Below are 19,338 nucleotides of genomic sequence, written 5' to 3' on the forward strand. Positions count from 1 at the left end.
TCCAGCAGGGGGCGCTGACGGCGGCTGCAAAATGAGAAAAACTTCTCACTTGATTCATTACCTCAGAATTTTTTTTAGGACAACACTATGGTCTCAATACCTAGTAAAAAATCTTCTTCAAGACAATTTGATGTTAATAGTGTAAATAATGGCCCCATTTAGAAGAAAATAGAAGATAAAGAATCATATGATTTGGGGCGTGGCTACCTTTGATTGACAGGTCACTAACAAGGTGAGCCGTCATCAGGAGAGAAGCAGAACAATGCGTATCCACGGCAACGTGTCAATAAAGTTATATATATAACGTTATATAGATATATAAAAAGGACGTTTAGCAGTTTGGTCTCATAACTTTGACCCTTTCACTGTATTTTCTCTTAATAACAGTTTATTTGAACGTTTTTCTTCCAGTAAAAATGTCTTGTTAAGCATTTGGTTGGACTAACAGACACTCCAAGGAGTCGCTGCTCATTTTTCTGAGGTAAGTAACATACATTTAGTTAATGTTTTTTTTGCTAGCCAAAATGAACATCCCAGTTAATGCTAGCATGTATTAGCGGCTTCTCTCAGTGATCAGATCCCTCTCCTCCTCCACAGTCCAAATATGGTCATGCTTCCCGTATCGGAAACAAGATGGCGACGAGTGTAACGCTGAACTCGATGCTTGTGACTACATTCATAATTTATATAGTCTATGAATTGACTTTAACGGCATTCCATAAGTAAACACTAAACCCTTGAATCTTTCTTTCAGCCACAACAAGTCACACCACGGGAGCCGATGTAAATAAATGAGATCTGTGGATTTTTATTTTACAACCCATTGGCATTTCTGTAATACAGAAAAGATAATCTGGGAGAAAAATAACACAACACTAAAATGTACATGGAATCAGACACTTCACATACAGTCGATGAGGGGAAGAGAGTGGTTTCGGCCTTCATCTGATTAACCCTTTTGATGCATTTAGTTAGACAGGACTGTACAGGGAGCTGAGGATTGGTTAATTATATCCAAAACCAGCTGACATAGTAGTAAGTGGTTCTTATGAGCCGCCACATTACTTAATCAAAGCAAAGTGGTCATTTACAAGCCAACATCAGTTTTTATTCCAAAACTGACTGTTTCTTTTATACAGTTTTATTTTTGTTGAGGTTAAAGTAACACAAAAAGTGACACGTTACCCTACAAAAAAGGGCACTGAAAACATGGGCTGGAAGAGGTCACAGGTCCATGTTTAACCGGTTTATGAAGTTTATGGAAAGGCATGCAGGAACTGAACATTTTGCAACAAAATATATAAATAAATAAACAAGAGGGGAAACTAAATGTTTGACCCTGTAAGGAGGTTAAGGATTGATTGGGAGGGCAGATTAAAGATTTTTCTCGATTCTTAGACAGCATTAAAGCAAGACTTTCTGTTAGGAAAGGAAATGTTAGGAAATGTCAGCATTGGTTTTCTGTAACCTGTTGTAACACATGTACAGTGACGGATAAAAACAAATTTTGTTTTTTAGCAGTTTTAGTGACCCTTTAATGCTCTGTTAGATAGACAGTAATCAACTTGTCATATTATTTCACACGCTCTGATTTACCCGTGTTTAATCCACTTGCTCCCAAACTGCCCTTTATGGTTTCATACATTTCCCTTTAACAACCCACCCCAAATAAAATTAGCTGTGTCAACCATAGACTGCATATAAAGATGACACATTAGAGCAAAACATCTTGATCACCACCTGGTGGCTGATGTATAAACCTCTATGTTGATGATGAACTGTTTTTTGGTTTGAATTTGTTATTTGATGCTATAAAACAGGCTCCAATGCCCAATCACATACTGTGCAGTCTGTGTTTGTATGGTCCTTTTTATATCCAGTCTATGGTGTCAATGTGAATAATGTAGCTGCTGTGGCTTGTAGACACACCTCATGTCCACTAGGGGGCAGGCAGGCTGCCTACAAGTATATGAGTAGTTCTTTTAAAGCCATGTGCTTATAAAAAATACACTAAACAACAAATGGACCCAGAGTGGAAGCCAACAGCAGTTGTTTACCAGCTCTAGGTGGAGTGTAAATAACCCCGGGGTGGGTTGAATGACAATGGTGGACTGACGAATGCCATGCAGAGTGCAACACAATCCTCAAGCAAGTGTGTGATCATGTGGCTGAGCTCCAGAGCGTAGCGGCTTCCCGCTCTGCAGCGTGTTTGAACAGCTGCAAAAAAACACCAGCAGCACATCAGCAGGTGGGGTATGATGTCACGGCTCGGGTCAAAGCGTAATGTGTGTGTGTGTGTGGTGAAGCTTTGTTTATACAACAGATTTCTAACTGGTTATTACTGTCCGACTTTGAACCATAGCAGCTTACAGTACCTTCATGAACGCTATGCACTGACACAGGAAGAAATATCTGACCGCAGACCAGTTGCTACTGTTCCATCATCAACATGTGCATTAATCTGAACTAGTCTATATAATAACTTTTGAGGTTTCCTCAGTCCAAACTGTGTGCTAATGCAGATGATGGAACAATCATCCACAGCATCTACATTCTTCATCCCCCAATCTTCCAAACGATCCTCACCACCCCCCCTGATTTCCCCCCTGTGAAAATCCTCCTCCACACGTTTGTTCTTGGCTCCTCTTCCTCACTGCAGCTCTTTCATCCTGTTGAGGGCCGAGCCTGCCTGGAACCATTCGATCTGCGTCTCGTTGAAGGTGTGGAGCAGCTCCAGGACCTCCTCGCTGCCGTCGCTGTGCTTCAGGAGCGCGCTGAGAGGCTGCAGGGAAGTGACAGGAAGAAGAAGAGGTTCTCATTACAGAAACTATGGTAACACTTTATATCAGGGTAGGCTGGGCGATATATCAATATAAAAGATATATCGATATATTTTTAAATGTGATATGGAATTCGAACATATCGCATTTATCAATATAGTTCAATTTTTTTCTCTCTTTATATATAAATGCTGCTCTTACTAGGGTTTTTCATATTTTGTTCTTTTGTAATGTTCATTATTCTTTGCTCACATAAATATATTTATTTCAGAAAAAGATTGGCCTATTTTATTTCATAGGCTATTTTTATTTACGATATTTTTTTATTTAAATGTGCACTTTATGGAGCTTTTTTTTTTTTTTTAAAAAAGGTACTCGTGTTGTTATACAGTATTTATGTTCACTTAAATAAAACTACTTGTCACATGTCATATTTGACTTTGATTGAACATTTGCTCTCACTTGGCGATAAATATATCGTGATGTATATCGTATATCGATATTCAGCCTAAATATCTCGAGATATGACTTTTGGTCCATATCGCCCAGCTCTATATTAGGGTACACATTCAACATTAATTGGTTGCTTATTAGCATGCAAATAAGTATCATATTGGCTCTTAATTAGTCATTAAGTAGTTACATTTGCATACAGTAACATTGCACCAATGTTAGTCTACCAGTGAGCCACTTTGTAGAGTAATGATTGACATGACAATCTACCAATTCTCATCCAAAAGGAGCCACCAGTCACGTCAAAGGTCTGGAGAAGGTGGCTATTTGCCGTTTCCATGGTTTCGTTCACTGCTATGTAGAGACTTATAAAGTCCATACAAAGTAAAGCATATTAAGAGTGTAACTCATATACAAAAGCTTCCTTACTTACTACTAATTCTGAGGTTATTGAGGGAAAACTCTTAGTTAATGTCTTACTGGTTGTATGATAAGGCCATGCAGAATAAGGCATTAATAACTACTTAATAATGACTAATTAAGAGCCAATATGTTACTTATTTTCATGCTAATAAGAAACTAATTAATGTTCAACATGTGTTTCCGAAACGTTTTATTAGTAGCTGTAGAAAAGTTAGCACATGACAACAATAATACAAGCAGCCATTTGTCTCTGCTGTTTTACCTTTCCTGGAGCGAAGGTCTTGAGTCCCCTGATGGAGATCTTGTCATCGGGGCGGATCTTGTCGTAGTCTGAAGGCTTGCTGAAGGTCAGTGGCAGGACGCCCTGCTTCTTCAGGTTAGTTTCTGACCACAGGAGAGAGACGTGGGAAGTGAGAAAATGAATGGTGAAGGAGAAGATTTCACAGTCCTTACTTCAGGGAAAACATTTTTTTAAGGCAGCCAGACTTCTCTTTACATACTGAATGTTATGACAGCATCTTTAGCAGTTAACGTGCAGTACCGTGAATTCTGGCAAAGCTCTTGACGATGATGGCTCTTCCTCCCAGATGTCTGGGCTCCAGCGCAGCGTGCTCTCTGCTGGAGCCCTCGCCGTAGTTGTCGTCTCCGACCACGACCCAGGACACACCGTTGGCCTGCACACATCACCATGGAGAGAGTGTTAAGGCAGATTTATACTTGATGCAAGGAGTTAATGGGAGTAGATACATATAGTGTAGCTACTGATGTAGTCTTTAGCTGCACAATTCAACACTAGGTGGATGTATCATGTGAGATCTGGATGTATCTTGTTTTAATTATCCCCTTCAGCAACTGTGTTCAGTTTTTCCATTTACTTTGAATTGTAGGTTCAAAACCCAAGCATATTCAATTTATAATGATAAGAACAAACAAATGGAGAAAAGACAGAATTTCTTGATGAAAGCTCAAAAATAAAATGATAAATTGGTGATCAGAGGTTTTGCTGATTGTTTTTCTGCCGATTGACTGACAGAATATTCAACTACTTGTTGCAGGTCTGAATGAATTAAATTAACCATAAAAACAAGTTTATATATAATATATATAAAAGAAGTTTATTCAGTAAGAGCAAGTTGTGCCTGAATAATATACATTAGCCGTGTTTCCATTTAAGTTTAAGTTAATTTTGAAGCTACATTTTTTAAACGTTGCAGACATAGAGCCCTGTTCTCTGGCAGCCATTTTTGGTGTGGCACCGGATGAAACACAACTAACGATTGCACAAAGGAAAGCAATAGCATTCTCTTCACTGTTGGCCAGGAGATTGATCTTATTTAACTGGATAAAGGCAGCACTGCCAACTCACAAACGATGGCTAGAGGAGGTGATGGCACACCTTCAATTAGAACATCTTAGATTACTTTGCAGGGCAACACTAAGAGATACTCTAAGGTCTGGCAGCCTTTTATTTCTTATTTTGAACATAACTTTTCATCTGCTCCAACAAAATTGGCATAATTGGCCCTTTTTGTTTTGTATAAATGAATGAATGAATGAATGAAAAAATATTATTACTATTGTTGTCCTTTTTGTTTATCTATATATTTAATTAGTACGTCTGATGTCTGGTATTAGTAGGATCTGTCTTGTTGTTTTGTCTGTAGTTTCGACCTGTATTTGTGATGTATATTTTGAATCCTACTATTTTGTCTTGAATAGGATGTTTGATGTTTGAATATGAAAATCAATAGAAACACTTTGATTATTATAATGAGTAAATGACAATGACAGAAATATGAGCAAAGTAAAGAGACAGATGTGATACTAAAAGTCACAGTGTGCTGCAGCCGTCCTCCTGGTCAGTCTCACCTTGTAGTGCCGGGCCACGTCAGGGACTCCTCCGTACTCGCCCGTCAGGTAGTTCTTCACCTTGTTGATGGCGTCGTTCTCGCTGTTGACTGCTCCGATCAGCATGTTGTTGGAGATGTTGTCCAGGTGGCCGCGGAACTTCAGCCAAGGCCCGGCAGCGCTGATGTGATCTGTGGTGCATTTACCTTTTACCTGTGAGACGGAAAGAGGAAAATTATAACCGTTTCCATTCTTAACTGTTAGAATAATCACGTGTGTGTGTCTCTGTCTGTGTGTGTGTGTGTGTGTGTGTGTGTGTGTGTGTGTGTGTGTGTGTGTGTGTGTGTACTCCTCTCTCTGTGCATTGATTAATCATGTTAGCTGCTTTGCTACATCGCTCATGTGCCAATATTAAAATGAGTTGTAAAACGAAATATATTTTCTCCATCTGCTTACTGCATGCAAACAATGTGTAAGAAAATTCCTCTGCCTTATTTAGAGTAAGATTCTATTACCACCTGATAATATTTTTTACATTTTCAGCCACTACAGAGACAAGTTATCATGACTGACAGACAGACAGACAGAAAACAAGGCAACGTCTGCATAAGGATCAACCTACATTCTTAGTAAACTTTTGTTGGATATAAAACAGGGTTTAGGGAAAATATACTGTGTTCAGACTTAACAAACTGACCAGCCTATGTGTTGTCAGGGAAACGTAAATTGAACCCAGAGACTCTGTAACTGCACATTTCTTGACATATTGTAATAAAGTGAAGTTAAACTGAGAACTCGGACGTCTCCTGCTCAGCTTTCTCCATCAAACGATCGGCGCGGAGAAATAGGTGAGAGGTTTTTATGTTGGATTAACCCTTTGATGCACAACATGGGTCTAAAGTGACCCGACTAAGTTTTTATATTTTATATCTTAGCAATAAATTAATTTCATCATTCAGTATTCCAGGTTTTTCCTCAATTAACTTGTTTTTGATCATCATACGTCCTCTTTTTTTGTTTTCATGTCTTACTTTTTGAATAAAACCCTTTTTTTTTTATCACTACGCTTTTAATGCTCAAGCTCATTTTTGACCCATGTGTGTAAACTTGATGTAATAGTACAAAAACTATTTTTCTTCATAAAATATGAAAGCAAAAATGGACATAATGATCCGCTGTAATAAAAAAGAAGCTATTCAAACAAAGGTGTTCATATGTTGTGCATCAAAGGGTTAATTCATTTTAAAGGTTTCCTTCAATCCTATTTCCCAACACAACACAGCCTTAAACCTGCATTATTTCCAACAGCTGCTACAAAAGGAGCAGCCAATTCCTGCACTGGTAAGTAAAAAAAAATTACATTTTAAAACATAGGGGCCCTCATTTATCAAACGAGTGTACGACAGAAAGTGAGCGTAAAGTGGGCGTACGGTCATTTTTACACAAGGCTCAGCATTTTTCAATTTGGACGTGAGCGGGAAACGATCAAATCTCAGTCTGCTCTCAGCTCGTGTACGCAAATTTGAGTCAGCACGAAGTAAAACGTGTATTTGGCTCCTGTCATTTGTAACGGTGCACTTTGCTAATAAATCGACTTTAGGGGGGGGGAAACCTCTTTTTGGCTGTATTGCGCCCTTTGGTGTAATCTCTCAGCTGACCTTGATGAGGACGTTCAGATTCTCCAGATCTCCTCCGCTCCACTTGTCGAAGGGCTCCAGCAGCTGCAGCCGGTTGCTCTGAGGGCTGACGTCCACCCGGAGGCTGCTGCCGTCGGGGGGCGGGTGCTGGTAGGTGTCCTGGCCCGGGTCAAAGTCTTTGGAAGGCAGCTCGTCTCCGTTGGGGGGGTCCAGCATGAACTTCTCTCCGTTGGGGGCTGTGAGGTAATCCGTCTCCGGGTTGAAGTTTAATGTGCCTGCGATTGCCATGGCAGTGACAATCTGAGGAAGAAGAGGAGATGGATGGCGTTTAAATTTTCAAAATAAAAGCCTGTCTTTACATTATAGTGTTGATTTCGTTGGCTCTGACCTCAGGGGAGGTAACGAAGGCGTGTGTTGCAGGGTTAGCATCATTCCTGGCAGTGAAGTTTCTGTTGAAGGACGTGACGATTGTGTTCTTCTCTCCCTTTTTCACGTCTTGCCTGAATGCAAAACATACACAATATTATTAACTTAAAGATTACACAAATTGAACTGGACTCTGTGGAGTAGCACTGTTTCCATCAACAATTTTTGATGCATTTTAAAAAGACTGGCATTAGAAAAGCTTTATGGAAACCAAAATTTGAACAAAAAAAAAACAACAAAATTTGAAATGCGCATTAAAGTTTTTACACTCGCTTGAGGTTTTTTTTTTTTTTTTGTCGAATAACTTCTGATGTAATAAACATTTAAATCATGACTGATCAGCTGTTTCCACTCTGCTGGTCAAGACGAGCTGACAAGAAATAACTAATAAAAAATAATTAGTTGCCCAACTGAATCTAGTTACTGATGACATATCCTCTCATTGGTGGCCAAACTTGTCAGATTATTTTTTTTAAAATAGGTTTCTCTCTTTTTGCTCAATTCTTTTTTTTTTTTTTTTTTTTTTTTTTTTACTGTTTACCAATGGATTAGCAATCAGGCGGCAACCTCCGGGTCTGAGCAGGGAGGCAAACCAGGAAGTGCCTTAAGCTGCATTCTACCAAAAATTCCAGCAGGGGGCGCTAAGTTTGGCTGCAGAACGATTTCTGTCCATCCATTCCAATGCAAAATGAGAAAACTTCTCACTTGATTTATTACCTCAGAATTTTTTTTAGGACAACACTATGGTCTCAATCACTAGTAAAAAATCTTCTTCAAACAATTTGATGTTAATAGTGTAAATAATGGCCCCATTTAGAAGAAAATAGAAGATAAAGAATCGTATGATTTGGGGCGGGGCTACCTTTGATTGACAGGTCGCTAATGCTATGTTAGCAATCCACTACACTGCCATCTTCTGACCAAAGCATGTTAATTCGATCTACACCAGTTAATGGAAACGTCCCTAATTCGCATTCACTTTAATGTGACATTTGGAAATTTTGCCTCAAAATTAGATCAAAGTTAACGGAAACACAGCTAGTCATGTGACAAACACTCACCTGTCCCACTGTCCGATGCAGGGTCCACATGCGTTAGCCATGACCACACCTCCAACATCACCAAGGATCTTTGACTGCAGGCAGACACAAACACATTAGAGCTTCATCACATCAACCAGAGATAAATAATCAGTGCACCAACACTCACATATCCGTCTCTTTCAATGGTGGCACGGATCTGCTCAGAGCCGGGGGTGACTGTGAAATGAGCTTTGCACTTCAGACCTTTATCCAAAGCCTGCTTGGCCACAGAGGCGGCGCGGCCCATGTCCTCGTAGCTGGAGTTGGTGCAGCTGCCGATCAGACCTGCAGAGGGAGAAGGAGCCAGGTGGAACCTCAGAGAGCAGCAGAACTAAACTCTGGTTGTTTTCACACACAGCAGGAGGATGATGGAAGGTGTGCAGCCTGTAGATCCTCGTCAGTTCTTACCAACTTTGACCTCCAGCGGCCAGCCGTTCTTCTCAGCAACAGCACCTACTTCAGACACTGGGTGAGCCAGGTCAGGGGTGAAGGGTCCGTTAATGTGGGGCTTCAGCTGGAGTAAGAAACAACACGACGTTCAAGTTACTTAATGACGAGCTGGATTAAACCATAATTTACCTATGGAAGCTGATTTCTGCTTTTTTCTTTTTGAGAAAGGTTCTTTTTATAGCTCCTTTCATAGTGCCGTCCCGGAAATGTCCCGCTATATTGCCAGAAAGATTTGTCCCGGCTTTTCGCCCTAGGGCGTTCATAGTGATCCGCGAAGGCGTGATATTCATGCCCTTTCATATTGCAGTCCGGTCAGTGGGAGGGGACGAGAGTGGCGTGTGACAGAGCAGCAGCAGCGTTGGACAGTAGCACAGTGCTAACAGGCTACACAGTTAGCTCTGGAGCAGTACAGTGTGTATGTGCTGCAGGAGGTGTTCACTTAGCTACCTCCGTTTGTTTACAACAAGCACCAGACACTTTGTGCACGATTAGCGATGCTGGTTTCTGGGCTACATCTCATAAATCAAGAGTGTTGTTAAATGATCTTTGCTTCATGTCACCCCCTCTATGCATTTCCTCATGCAATACACTTTTAAGTATCCAATGAACGAAGCATGAAAAGATCTTTTGAAAAACGTAAAAAGGACAGACCTCGTCCAGATTGAGCTCGATGAGCTCGTCGTACTCGCAGCCTTCATCTGGTACCAACAAGTCTGAGTAATGATCAGAGAGGGCAGCAATCTCTGGAAAGACACAAAGGGAAGAGTGTTAAGAGATAGAGATACTAATATGATATGAAGAGATACTAACAGGACACCAAAGCTTTAAAGATTTCCATTAGAATGTCGTTCCAGACATTTCTACGGACTCTGGGATTTAATTTCCATCATCTTGATTGTTAGAAAGTGAAATGCTTTATATATTCAAATCTAAAGCAAACACCTGTAAATATATTCTTTTTCTGAGATTAAATAGTTCTGGATTCATTTATGTGAATCTATGTATAGATATACTGTTAATTACAAATCATGCATGATAAACACTAAAAGAGTGGAGATTGGGATTAGTCCTCGGTCTGATGTTATTTGTTATGGGTTGTCTTTCTTTATCAAGCAAAGTGATAGAAATAAAAAAATTGAATGAGCAAAGCCCTAAACATACGTCCACGGCCGGTCTTCTGCAGGTAGGTCCTCATGCGGTGGTTGTAGGGGAACACTGAGGTCGTGGCTCCAATCTCTGCTCCCATGTTACAGATGGTGGCCATTCCTGCACACAATAAAACATCACACAACTGAACAACGATCACACATGTGCAAGCAGCTGGGAAGCAACACAGTGGCCCTCATTTATCAAACGAGCGCAGAAACGAGCGCAGATCTGAGCGTATATTTCGTCTTACGACAGGGTTCACGTGGGATTTATCAAACGCTAATCACAGCGTAAAAATGATTGTTTGTTCATAAATGTGGCGGCTTGAAACATGCATAATTTAAATACCACGTGATCGTACGCCCACTTTACGCTCACTTTCTGTCGTATGCTCGTTTGATAAATGAGGGCCCCTATGTTTTAAATGTAATTTTTTTTTTACTTACCAGTGCAGGAAATGGAGTCAACCCCTGGTCCGTGGTACTCTACGATGGCTCCGGTGCCTCCCTTCACTGTCAGGATGCCGGCCACCTTCAAGATGACGTCTTTAGGAGACGTCCAGCCTGAGAGGGACCCGGTCAACTTCACACCAATCACCTTCGAGAGAGATTGGGGAGTTAATTGTGGTAAAGAAGTCCAAACAATTATCAAAAGGCGACGCAGATAACAGGATGAATGAAAAATATATATATAATAATATGGATTCTGCTGACCTTGGGGCACTTGAGCTCCCAGGCGATTCCTGCCATGACGTCCACAGCGTCGGCTCCTCCAACGCCGATGCAGATGGCGCCGAGCCCTCCGCCGTTTGGTGTGTGGGAGTCTGTGCCGATCAGCATCACTCCTGGGTAGGCGTAGTTCTCCAGGATGATCTGTTTGGGAATTAAATCTGAACGTTAGGTGTGCTCAAATTACAAAAGGCTTTTATAACCGTTGTAGTGACCTGATTGCTACTCAAACAAGATGCCGCTAGTATGATGAGATCCCGTTCAACGGGTTTTACGCGCATGAATGAAATGTCCAGTTTCCGTATATCAATTAACTCAGTTTAGTATAGCAAACAAAGGTTTACTTCCTTCTTAAACAAATAAAGTTATATCTTCCAACTAGGCACCGATTTCCTTAATTTTGCGGGATCTGCGATCGGCCAATTATTTTACGTGAAACGGATTTTATCTAGCAATCTTATCTACCTCCGCAAAGGTCTGAAAGTATTTATTTTAAGGTCAATATTTTATTAACTACCTCAACCATTGTGATTTCCTTTACTTGTTAAAGAAAAATACTGCTGTGTTATTGTTTTTCAATAATATAAGATTCAAACATTGAAGGTGTATGCTGTGAGTTATAAAAAAAATCGGTATCGGCAGGTCAGGCTTTTTAAAAAATGGTAAAGAATGACGATTGGCCAGAAAATTGCAATCGGTGCACCCCTACTTCCAACTAATACATCACATTTCTGCGGTCAAAAACCTGTGTGCCTCTCGGGCATCTCACCACAATCAGTCATACACCGGTTATATTAACTCATGACATCAGAACCCAGAATGAGCGTTCTTCTCCACCCGGTAGTGAGAGGCGCAAACAAACAAATCAAAGCAAAATGGCTCTTACAACCGTCATTTCCAAGAAATTATACCTGATGGATGATTCCAGATCCTGGTTTCCAGAAGCCAACTCCATATTTTGCCCCAGCGCTGGACAGGAAATTGTAGACTTCTTGGTTGATTTCCTAGCATGAGAAACGCGATAAGAACACGCGTTAATAAGTTATTAAATTTGATACATTTTTTGATGCACTTGGAGAAGTAATCTAGAAAAGTTTTAATAAAGATCCCAAGATGGTAATGTTTGGACTAATACCAAATTACATAACTGGAAGGGAGAAAAATATATTTTACAAATATTACTGATTTCAGCTATTAAATGTTTTACTGTTAAATGGTTAAAACCCTCCAACATACAATATGTGGATTGAGAAGGTCTGGGAAATCTATCACATGGAACAAATAACTTACTCTTTGAGGCTTCAAAAAGATATATTTGTTAAACCTAATCTCATGTTACCTTTATTTTATTTTACTTTATTTCACTTCATTTAATTTGATTTAATTCCATTTACACAGTTTATTATTTAATCACTTATTGTTTGTTTGTGTTACTTTTGTTTAACCATATAATTTATATTTGACCTGATGTATATACTCTAATGCTATATTAAGCAGATCACAAATGAAAAACAGCAGACTAAATATGAATTTGTGTATATATATATATATATATGTCTGTATAAGCTGCAAAAATTTGAAATAAAATTTAAGTTTACATTTTTTTTTTTTGATACATTTGCAAAATTAGAAATAAGATCCATCACCTTTGCTCTGGCCAGATCCTTGACTCCTCCGGTCTGGGCCTCGATCAGGTGGTCACAGTGGATGGTTGAAGGCACGGCCACCTTGGGCAGGCCGCTGCTGATGAACTGGAGCATCGCCATCTGGGCCGTGGCGTCCTGCATGGCCACGCGGTCGGGACGCAGCCGCAGGTAGGTACGGCCGCGGTCGATCTCCTGCGAGTGGGGGTCATCGAGGTGGCCGTACACGATCTTCTCTGACAGGGTGAGGGGCCGGTTGAGTCTGGAGGAAAACATTTATTCATTTCATTTTTGACAAAGTTTTCAAACAGGGAACAGAAGAGATGATGAGAATACAGCTACAATGTAAAAATGACCAATAAAAAGTAGCTAAACAATAAAACAAGTGAGAAGTAGAGATGCACGATATTATCGGCACGTTATCGGTATCGGCCGATATTGGCTTGAAAATGAACTATCGGCCAACACGCCGATATAATAAAGTGATTAAATAATGGGGTGACATCAACTCTCTGTTGTTTGTAGCTCAGAGAATTGTGCAGTGTAGTCTGAGCCCACCTATTGATTTATGTTCTGATTAGGGACTGAAGCTGCTTATATTTTTTGCTATTACTTTTTGTGATTTCGTTTGCACAGTGCAGATTGAGTCATCACATATTGGGCTCCTGTTTTTTTTTTTTTTATAATATTCTTTATTGGAAATTAGCATTCATAAGCATCAGTTCAAAACATAAGTTACTCCACAGCTGTTTTCCACATTTTTGTTTTTTAAAGGGTACATTAGAACAAAGAACCACAAAAAAAGACAACCCCCTCAAAAAAAGAGAAATAAATACAATTCAATAAAAAAAACATAGTGTTATTATAATATAAAGGCAGGCAAAAGAGCAGAGAAACAGAAATATTAACAATTATACTAACAATAGCAATACATAAATAAACACAGGATGCTGAGTGTGCTCATTAAAAAATAAATTATTAAATAAATAAAACACCTTAATAAAATAAATGAAAATTGGATGCATCAAATAGACTCAGTTGGGGTCCAGGGAGGTGAGGGTACTCACATATGTGATGAGAGGTTGCCATCTTTTATAAAATTTGGTTGCTGAGCCTCTTAAGGAATATATAATTTTTTCCAAGGACAGAAAAGACATTAAATCAGTCATCCATGAAGAGGCAGGGGGCTCCTGTTTTAAGTTGAATTTGAATTTAAGCAGCAGTCTGTAAGGTACATGTAGTTTTATTCAATTTGGGTTTAATTGCTGTACAGCTGCACGTTTCTCATGTTCCCAGTGAACACAGGTTATGTTTACTTATTAGGGTGATTCTCATGAAGCCAGTCTAAGTTATGTCTGTTAAGATTATAAGGACATACTTTATTAAACTAAATATATTTCACTTTTATATGAATGAAAAATATAGCCATAATGAGGCACAATTCATTGTTTTGTGTTAAAATAATATTTTCTATATTTTTAAATATATTTTTGATTCACAAATTCATTACCGTAATGCATCCAGATAAAAATGTCATGGTTTCCTCACACTTAAACATTTAATAAACTTTATAAAAATAAATATACATTTGTTTAAAAATGTATAATTTAACAGAATATAATCAAACATAATGGTTTTAAACAATGTATAGAGAACAAAGTCTGAATGAAAATTGATGAGAAAAAATGGTTAAATGTTACGGTAATGATAGAATTGTTTGCATTAAAATGTGTATATTTTAATAAAATACATTTTGGTGATACCAGCTACCCTTGAGCATATTTAAGTGCTAGCCAAAGAAAAAGAAAAAAAAAACCTTGTTGTTGTTTTCACATTTAAAAATGTGTTACAGTAATGAATTTTGCTCAGTGTCTCAAAAAATGTCAGAAAATACCTTAAAATTCTTTAAATAGATTATAAATTCATATTAAACAGTTAATTTAGATTGTATATGTTGTAAAGGGTCAAAGAAAAGATATATTCAATGCTCTTGGATTTTTGCTATGAGCTGTACCATGTTTATGAGAATCACCCATTATGTCAATTGGGAAATTGGCCAAATTTGCCCTTATTGTGGGTATTAGTTGTGCGGGAAAAAAATATTGGTAATCGGCTAAATGAATCAGCATATCGGATATCGGCAAAAAATCCAACTATGTGATTCCCTAGTGAGAAGACAATGTGGGTCAGGCTGACTGATGAGAGTTGGTTTTGGCTCCAACTATGATGAAAACTGTGTTAAAGGTCAAAAACAGTCACACAGATAAGAGAGTGTTTGGAAGAAAACACTGACGTGAGCCACAGTAAACATAGAGTAGATTAGGAGGACGCTGACCTTTTCCGCACAATGTCGACGTTGGATTGGAGCCTCTCATAGTTGACGAAGGAAGTGGGTTCAAATTTGCTCATAGACACGCTGGCCTTGGCTCTGTACGCTGCCGATACGTGCAGACGGCGTGCACCATGGCCCAGAGCCAGCTGGAGACGACAGCAACAAAAACATACAATATGAGCACAGACACACAGCTGTTGTTGACCAATCTAGAGCAGACTGAAAACCTTTTTCACTGAGCATATAATGCTGAAAACAGTGGGGGTGATTTAGAAATGGTGTCATATAGACATTTATTTTAGTTTTAATTAATTGATCAGAAATTGACGGACTCTGAACAATCAGTACTGACATTAATATAGCAATTTATTTTATTTCCATTCATTCTTTGATAACTTTCATTGACGATGTAATAGGGCTGGGCGATATGGACCAAAAGTCATATCCTGATATATTCAGGCTGAATATCGATATACGATATATATCCAGATATTTTTTTATCGCAAAGTGAGAGCAAATGTTCAGTCAAAGTCACAAGTAGTTTTATTGAAACTTTTTATTTAAGTGGACATAAATACTGTATAACAGGAGTACCTTTTAAAAAAATCAAAGCTCCATAAAGTGCACATTTAAATAAAAAAAATCTTAAAATAAAATTTGTTTACGAAATAAAATAGGCCAATCTATTTCTGAAATAGATATATTTATATGGGAAAAGAATAATGAACATTACAAAAGAACTAAATATGACAAACCCTAGTAAAGGCAGCATTTATATATAAAAGAAAACAAATGTAAAACTATATCGATATTTACGATATGGTCTAATTCCATATCACATTTAAAAATATATCAATATATCTTTTATATCGATATATCGCCCAGCCCTATTATTACTTTAGTACAAAAACAAACAAAACAATCTAACTCTTAAATCATTATGTCTAATACCATTATCATTATTTTTCAATAATTTACAGGAGAGCTAACAGACTAACTGAATTTCCCCTCTGGGATAAATTAAGTATTGTTATTTTTATTTTATCATCATAATTTGTGCAGCTATTTTTACACTAATAATAATTATAGTATATTTGTACACATGTATAAGAATTATCATCATTATTATTTATGCATTATAATATGCACAGCATTTCCTTGAATTTTAATAACTATTACTTTATGATTTTAAAAAACTTTTTAGAACTTTATAATGCAGAAATTGAGATACATTGAGATTTTTTTATATAGATATATATTATATTGATGCTCAGTACTTGATTATTATTCTCAGTGCATGTGCCATATTAATAACAATCCTAAAATATAATAAAAGTTACTTTATAAAAATTAAAATATTTATTGGGATACTGTTCTACTCTACTTCCCTTTGCAAGCTGTCACCCGGGGACAAATAAAGTTTTTTTAATTTAATTGTATGAGAAAAATACCATAGTAGGTATTTTTAAGTTGTTATTCACGTCTTAGCCCATAATTAGTTTTCCATTTGATGCATTAACTCAGCTTAGGTGTTTAGCTGATTGACAGCAACTCTTTGTTAGTAGCTACCTGACACCAGAAAGCCAAGAGATGAATGGTTGTAGGTTCAGCTGCTCACTGTCACTTCTCTCACTGAACAACAACAACTAATCTTTATCACTCATTGTCTGCTCATTGAAGACCTTCAGTTGTCTGACAGCCAGTTAACGTATAAAAGAAAAAAAGAACAGAACAAGCTGTCTATTTGGAGAAAGTCCAGTGAAGTCCTTACTTTATAAATCACCTATTGGTGCATATTGAAACCATTTCAACACAGTTAGTTACGAGCTGTTTCATTGGAGTGAGTATATAGGTTTAGTGCCAAGCTCAAGGGCACCTTTACAGTCGTTGTCCCTCTTCCTGTTGTGATGTCATCTACTGCAAACACAACTCTCAGACGGCTTAATTATAACTTAGCTTCTCTAACACGTCTGGCTATTTATAAATCGGCAACAAAGACATTTAAACTAGAGGACTGGAGCCAGTGTTCCCACAGCTGGAGAATGCTCTGATGTTGCGTCATGCTAACCTGGTATCACCCTGATATCTGACACTTGAGTCAGTGTGGACTGGAAAACAGTGTTGTTATTCACAAGGTACCTTCTTGTTATGGAAGAAATCTTTCCATATCAAAGCAAATTATTTTTTTATTCTGCACTTCCAGCTCTTTTTCAAGAACATTTTTAAAAGACAATAAATAGATATAACCTTTTTATTACCGCCACTAAAAAAGCATATATATATATATATATATATATATATATATATTTTTTTTTTTTTTCTTCTCTTATTGTATGTCTTAACTGCATTCTCAACTGCTGTATGTTTTTAATGAAACTCTGTATCTTTACGGTGTGCCGAAGGCAAATTTCCATCATGGTGGATAATAAAGATTTATTGTATTGTAATAGTAATAAATGCATAAATATATTGTGATATATATTGTATATCGATATTCAGCCTAAATATATTGGAATATGACTTTTGGTCCATATCGCCCAGCCCTAAGTAATAATACGGAGCTTTTACTGGCTCAAGTTTCTCAATAATAACGTCAGATGAAAGTGAGTTATTCAGTGCTATGTCGTGGACGAGATGTGATTTTCCAAGCCAGCAAAGATATTGTTAATAAAGTCTATATTAGATGAAGGAGTTCCTCTCTGCTCCTTTTCTCCCACATCATCAAGCTCGATGTAGCCGTCAAAGTGAACTTGAATTAGGGCTGGGCAATATGGACCAAAACTCATATCCTGATATATTTAGGCTGAATATCGATATACAATATATATCACGGTATTTTTAATCACAAAGTAAGAGCAATTGTTCACTTAAAGCCAAATATGACATGTCACAAGTATTTTTATTGAAACCGTTAATTTAAGTGATCATAAATACTGTATAACAACAGGAGGACACATTTAAATAAATAAAAAAAATCTTAAATAAAAGCTGCAGCTTGCCTGGAGCAAGGATCACAATTTGAACTATATAGATATAGTCTAATTCCATATCACACTTAAAAATATATCGATATATCTTTTATATCGATATATCGCCCAGCCCTAATTGTTAATAGAGTCTATATTAGATGAAGGAGTTCCTCTCTGCTCCTTTTCTCCCACATCATCAAGCTCGATGTAGCTGTCAAAGTGAACTAGAATTAGGGCTGGGCGATATGGACCAAAATGGTCTGAATATCTAAATATTGATATACGATATATATCCCGATATTTTTATCGCAAAGTGAGAACAAATGTTCAGTCAAAGTCAAATATGACATGTCACAACTAGTTTTTATTGAAACCCGTTTATTTAAGTGATCATAAATACTGTATAACAACATGAGGACCTTTTTTAAGAATCAAAATATCTTAAATAAAAGCTGCAGCTTGCCTGGAGCAAGGATCAAAGTGCACAATTTGAATAATATCGATAGTCCAATTTCATATCACACTTAAAATATATCGCTATATCTTTTATATCGATATATCGCCCAGCCCTAATTGTTGATAAAGTCTATATTAGATGAAGGAGTTCCTCTCTGCTCCTTTTCTCCCACATCATCAAGCTTGATGTAGCCGTCAAAGTGAACTTGAACGCACCTTAATTAGAGCTCTTTGGGTTTGGATTTAAACACCGTGGATTTTAATAAGAGGTTAGCTAAAATATCCACGTCACATTGCTGTTATTGGGCATATGCCACACACCCTGAGTTTACTTTACAATAGATGTGTTTCCTTTCTCTTGAAACAACCCGCAAAATAATGGGTTATGGTGTGTTTTCTGTATTATTATCTGTGATTTAGTTGACCGGTTTAGGTGTTTTGCACGCTGCTGGCCTGAGTGGCTGCTGGGAGCTCTAACCTTGTGGTTAACCTTGCTTTCAAACACCCAACTCCATTTATAAAGCTAACCTGGCAATGCCCAGTTAAAGTCTGATTATAAAGGCAACGAGTTGCTGTAAACAGAGACATTAGTCGTGTTTAATTAAGCCAGAGATCAACTAGTTGTTTCTCACTGGATGCGTTCAGGGCCGTCAGGACACGATGACCTGGCCGCCGCTCTGTGACCGTTACATGCCTTATATGTCCCCGACAACCACTCTAACGGCTTTAATTAGGGTCAGAATAACATTTCAGTTGATCTATAGAATGTAAGCCACCAAGTGGCATCCCTAACTGGTTTATAAATACGATAAAATTCGCCATTTTTCGTCTCTTACCTGCAGCCGGGCGACAGTGAGACAGTAGGTTGCCATTTTGTTCACTGACAAAGATGTGCCCGTCAGCGGTGACGTCACGGTTAATATAGCCGCGGCTCTCGCAGGTCCTATAAGGACAAAGTATTT

The 19,338-nt window shown here is 38.0% G+C and overlaps 1 protein-coding gene across 1 annotated transcript; it reads right to left on the reverse strand.

The window, feature by feature from the left end:
- Positions 1-784: 784 nt before the first annotated feature.
- aco2 (aconitase 2, mitochondrial) lies at positions 785-19,264 on the reverse strand. The gene is made up of 17 exons (XM_059324214.1): positions 19,213-19,264; positions 14,955-15,097; positions 12,623-12,881; positions 11,888-11,980; positions 10,962-11,120; positions 10,695-10,845; positions 10,261-10,365; positions 9,751-9,842; positions 9,058-9,163; positions 8,777-8,934; positions 8,629-8,702; positions 7,530-7,641; positions 7,163-7,441; positions 5,526-5,717; positions 4,198-4,330; positions 3,919-4,040; positions 785-2,782 (listed from the first exon to the last, which is right to left on the reverse strand). Exons 1-17 carry the CDS (start codon positions 19,246-19,248, stop codon positions 2,651-2,653), a joined length of 2,346 nt encoding a protein of 781 aa, XP_059180197.1. The 5' UTR covers positions 19,249-19,264; the 3' UTR covers positions 785-2,650.
- Positions 19,265-19,338: the final 74 nt, after the last annotated feature.

The sequence above is a fragment of the Centropristis striata genome, chromosome 21 (genome assembly GCF_030273125.1).
Source record: "Centropristis striata isolate RG_2023a ecotype Rhode Island chromosome 21, C.striata_1.0, whole genome shotgun sequence".
Classification (NCBI taxonomy): domain Eukaryota; kingdom Metazoa; phylum Chordata; class Actinopteri; order Perciformes; family Serranidae; genus Centropristis; species Centropristis striata.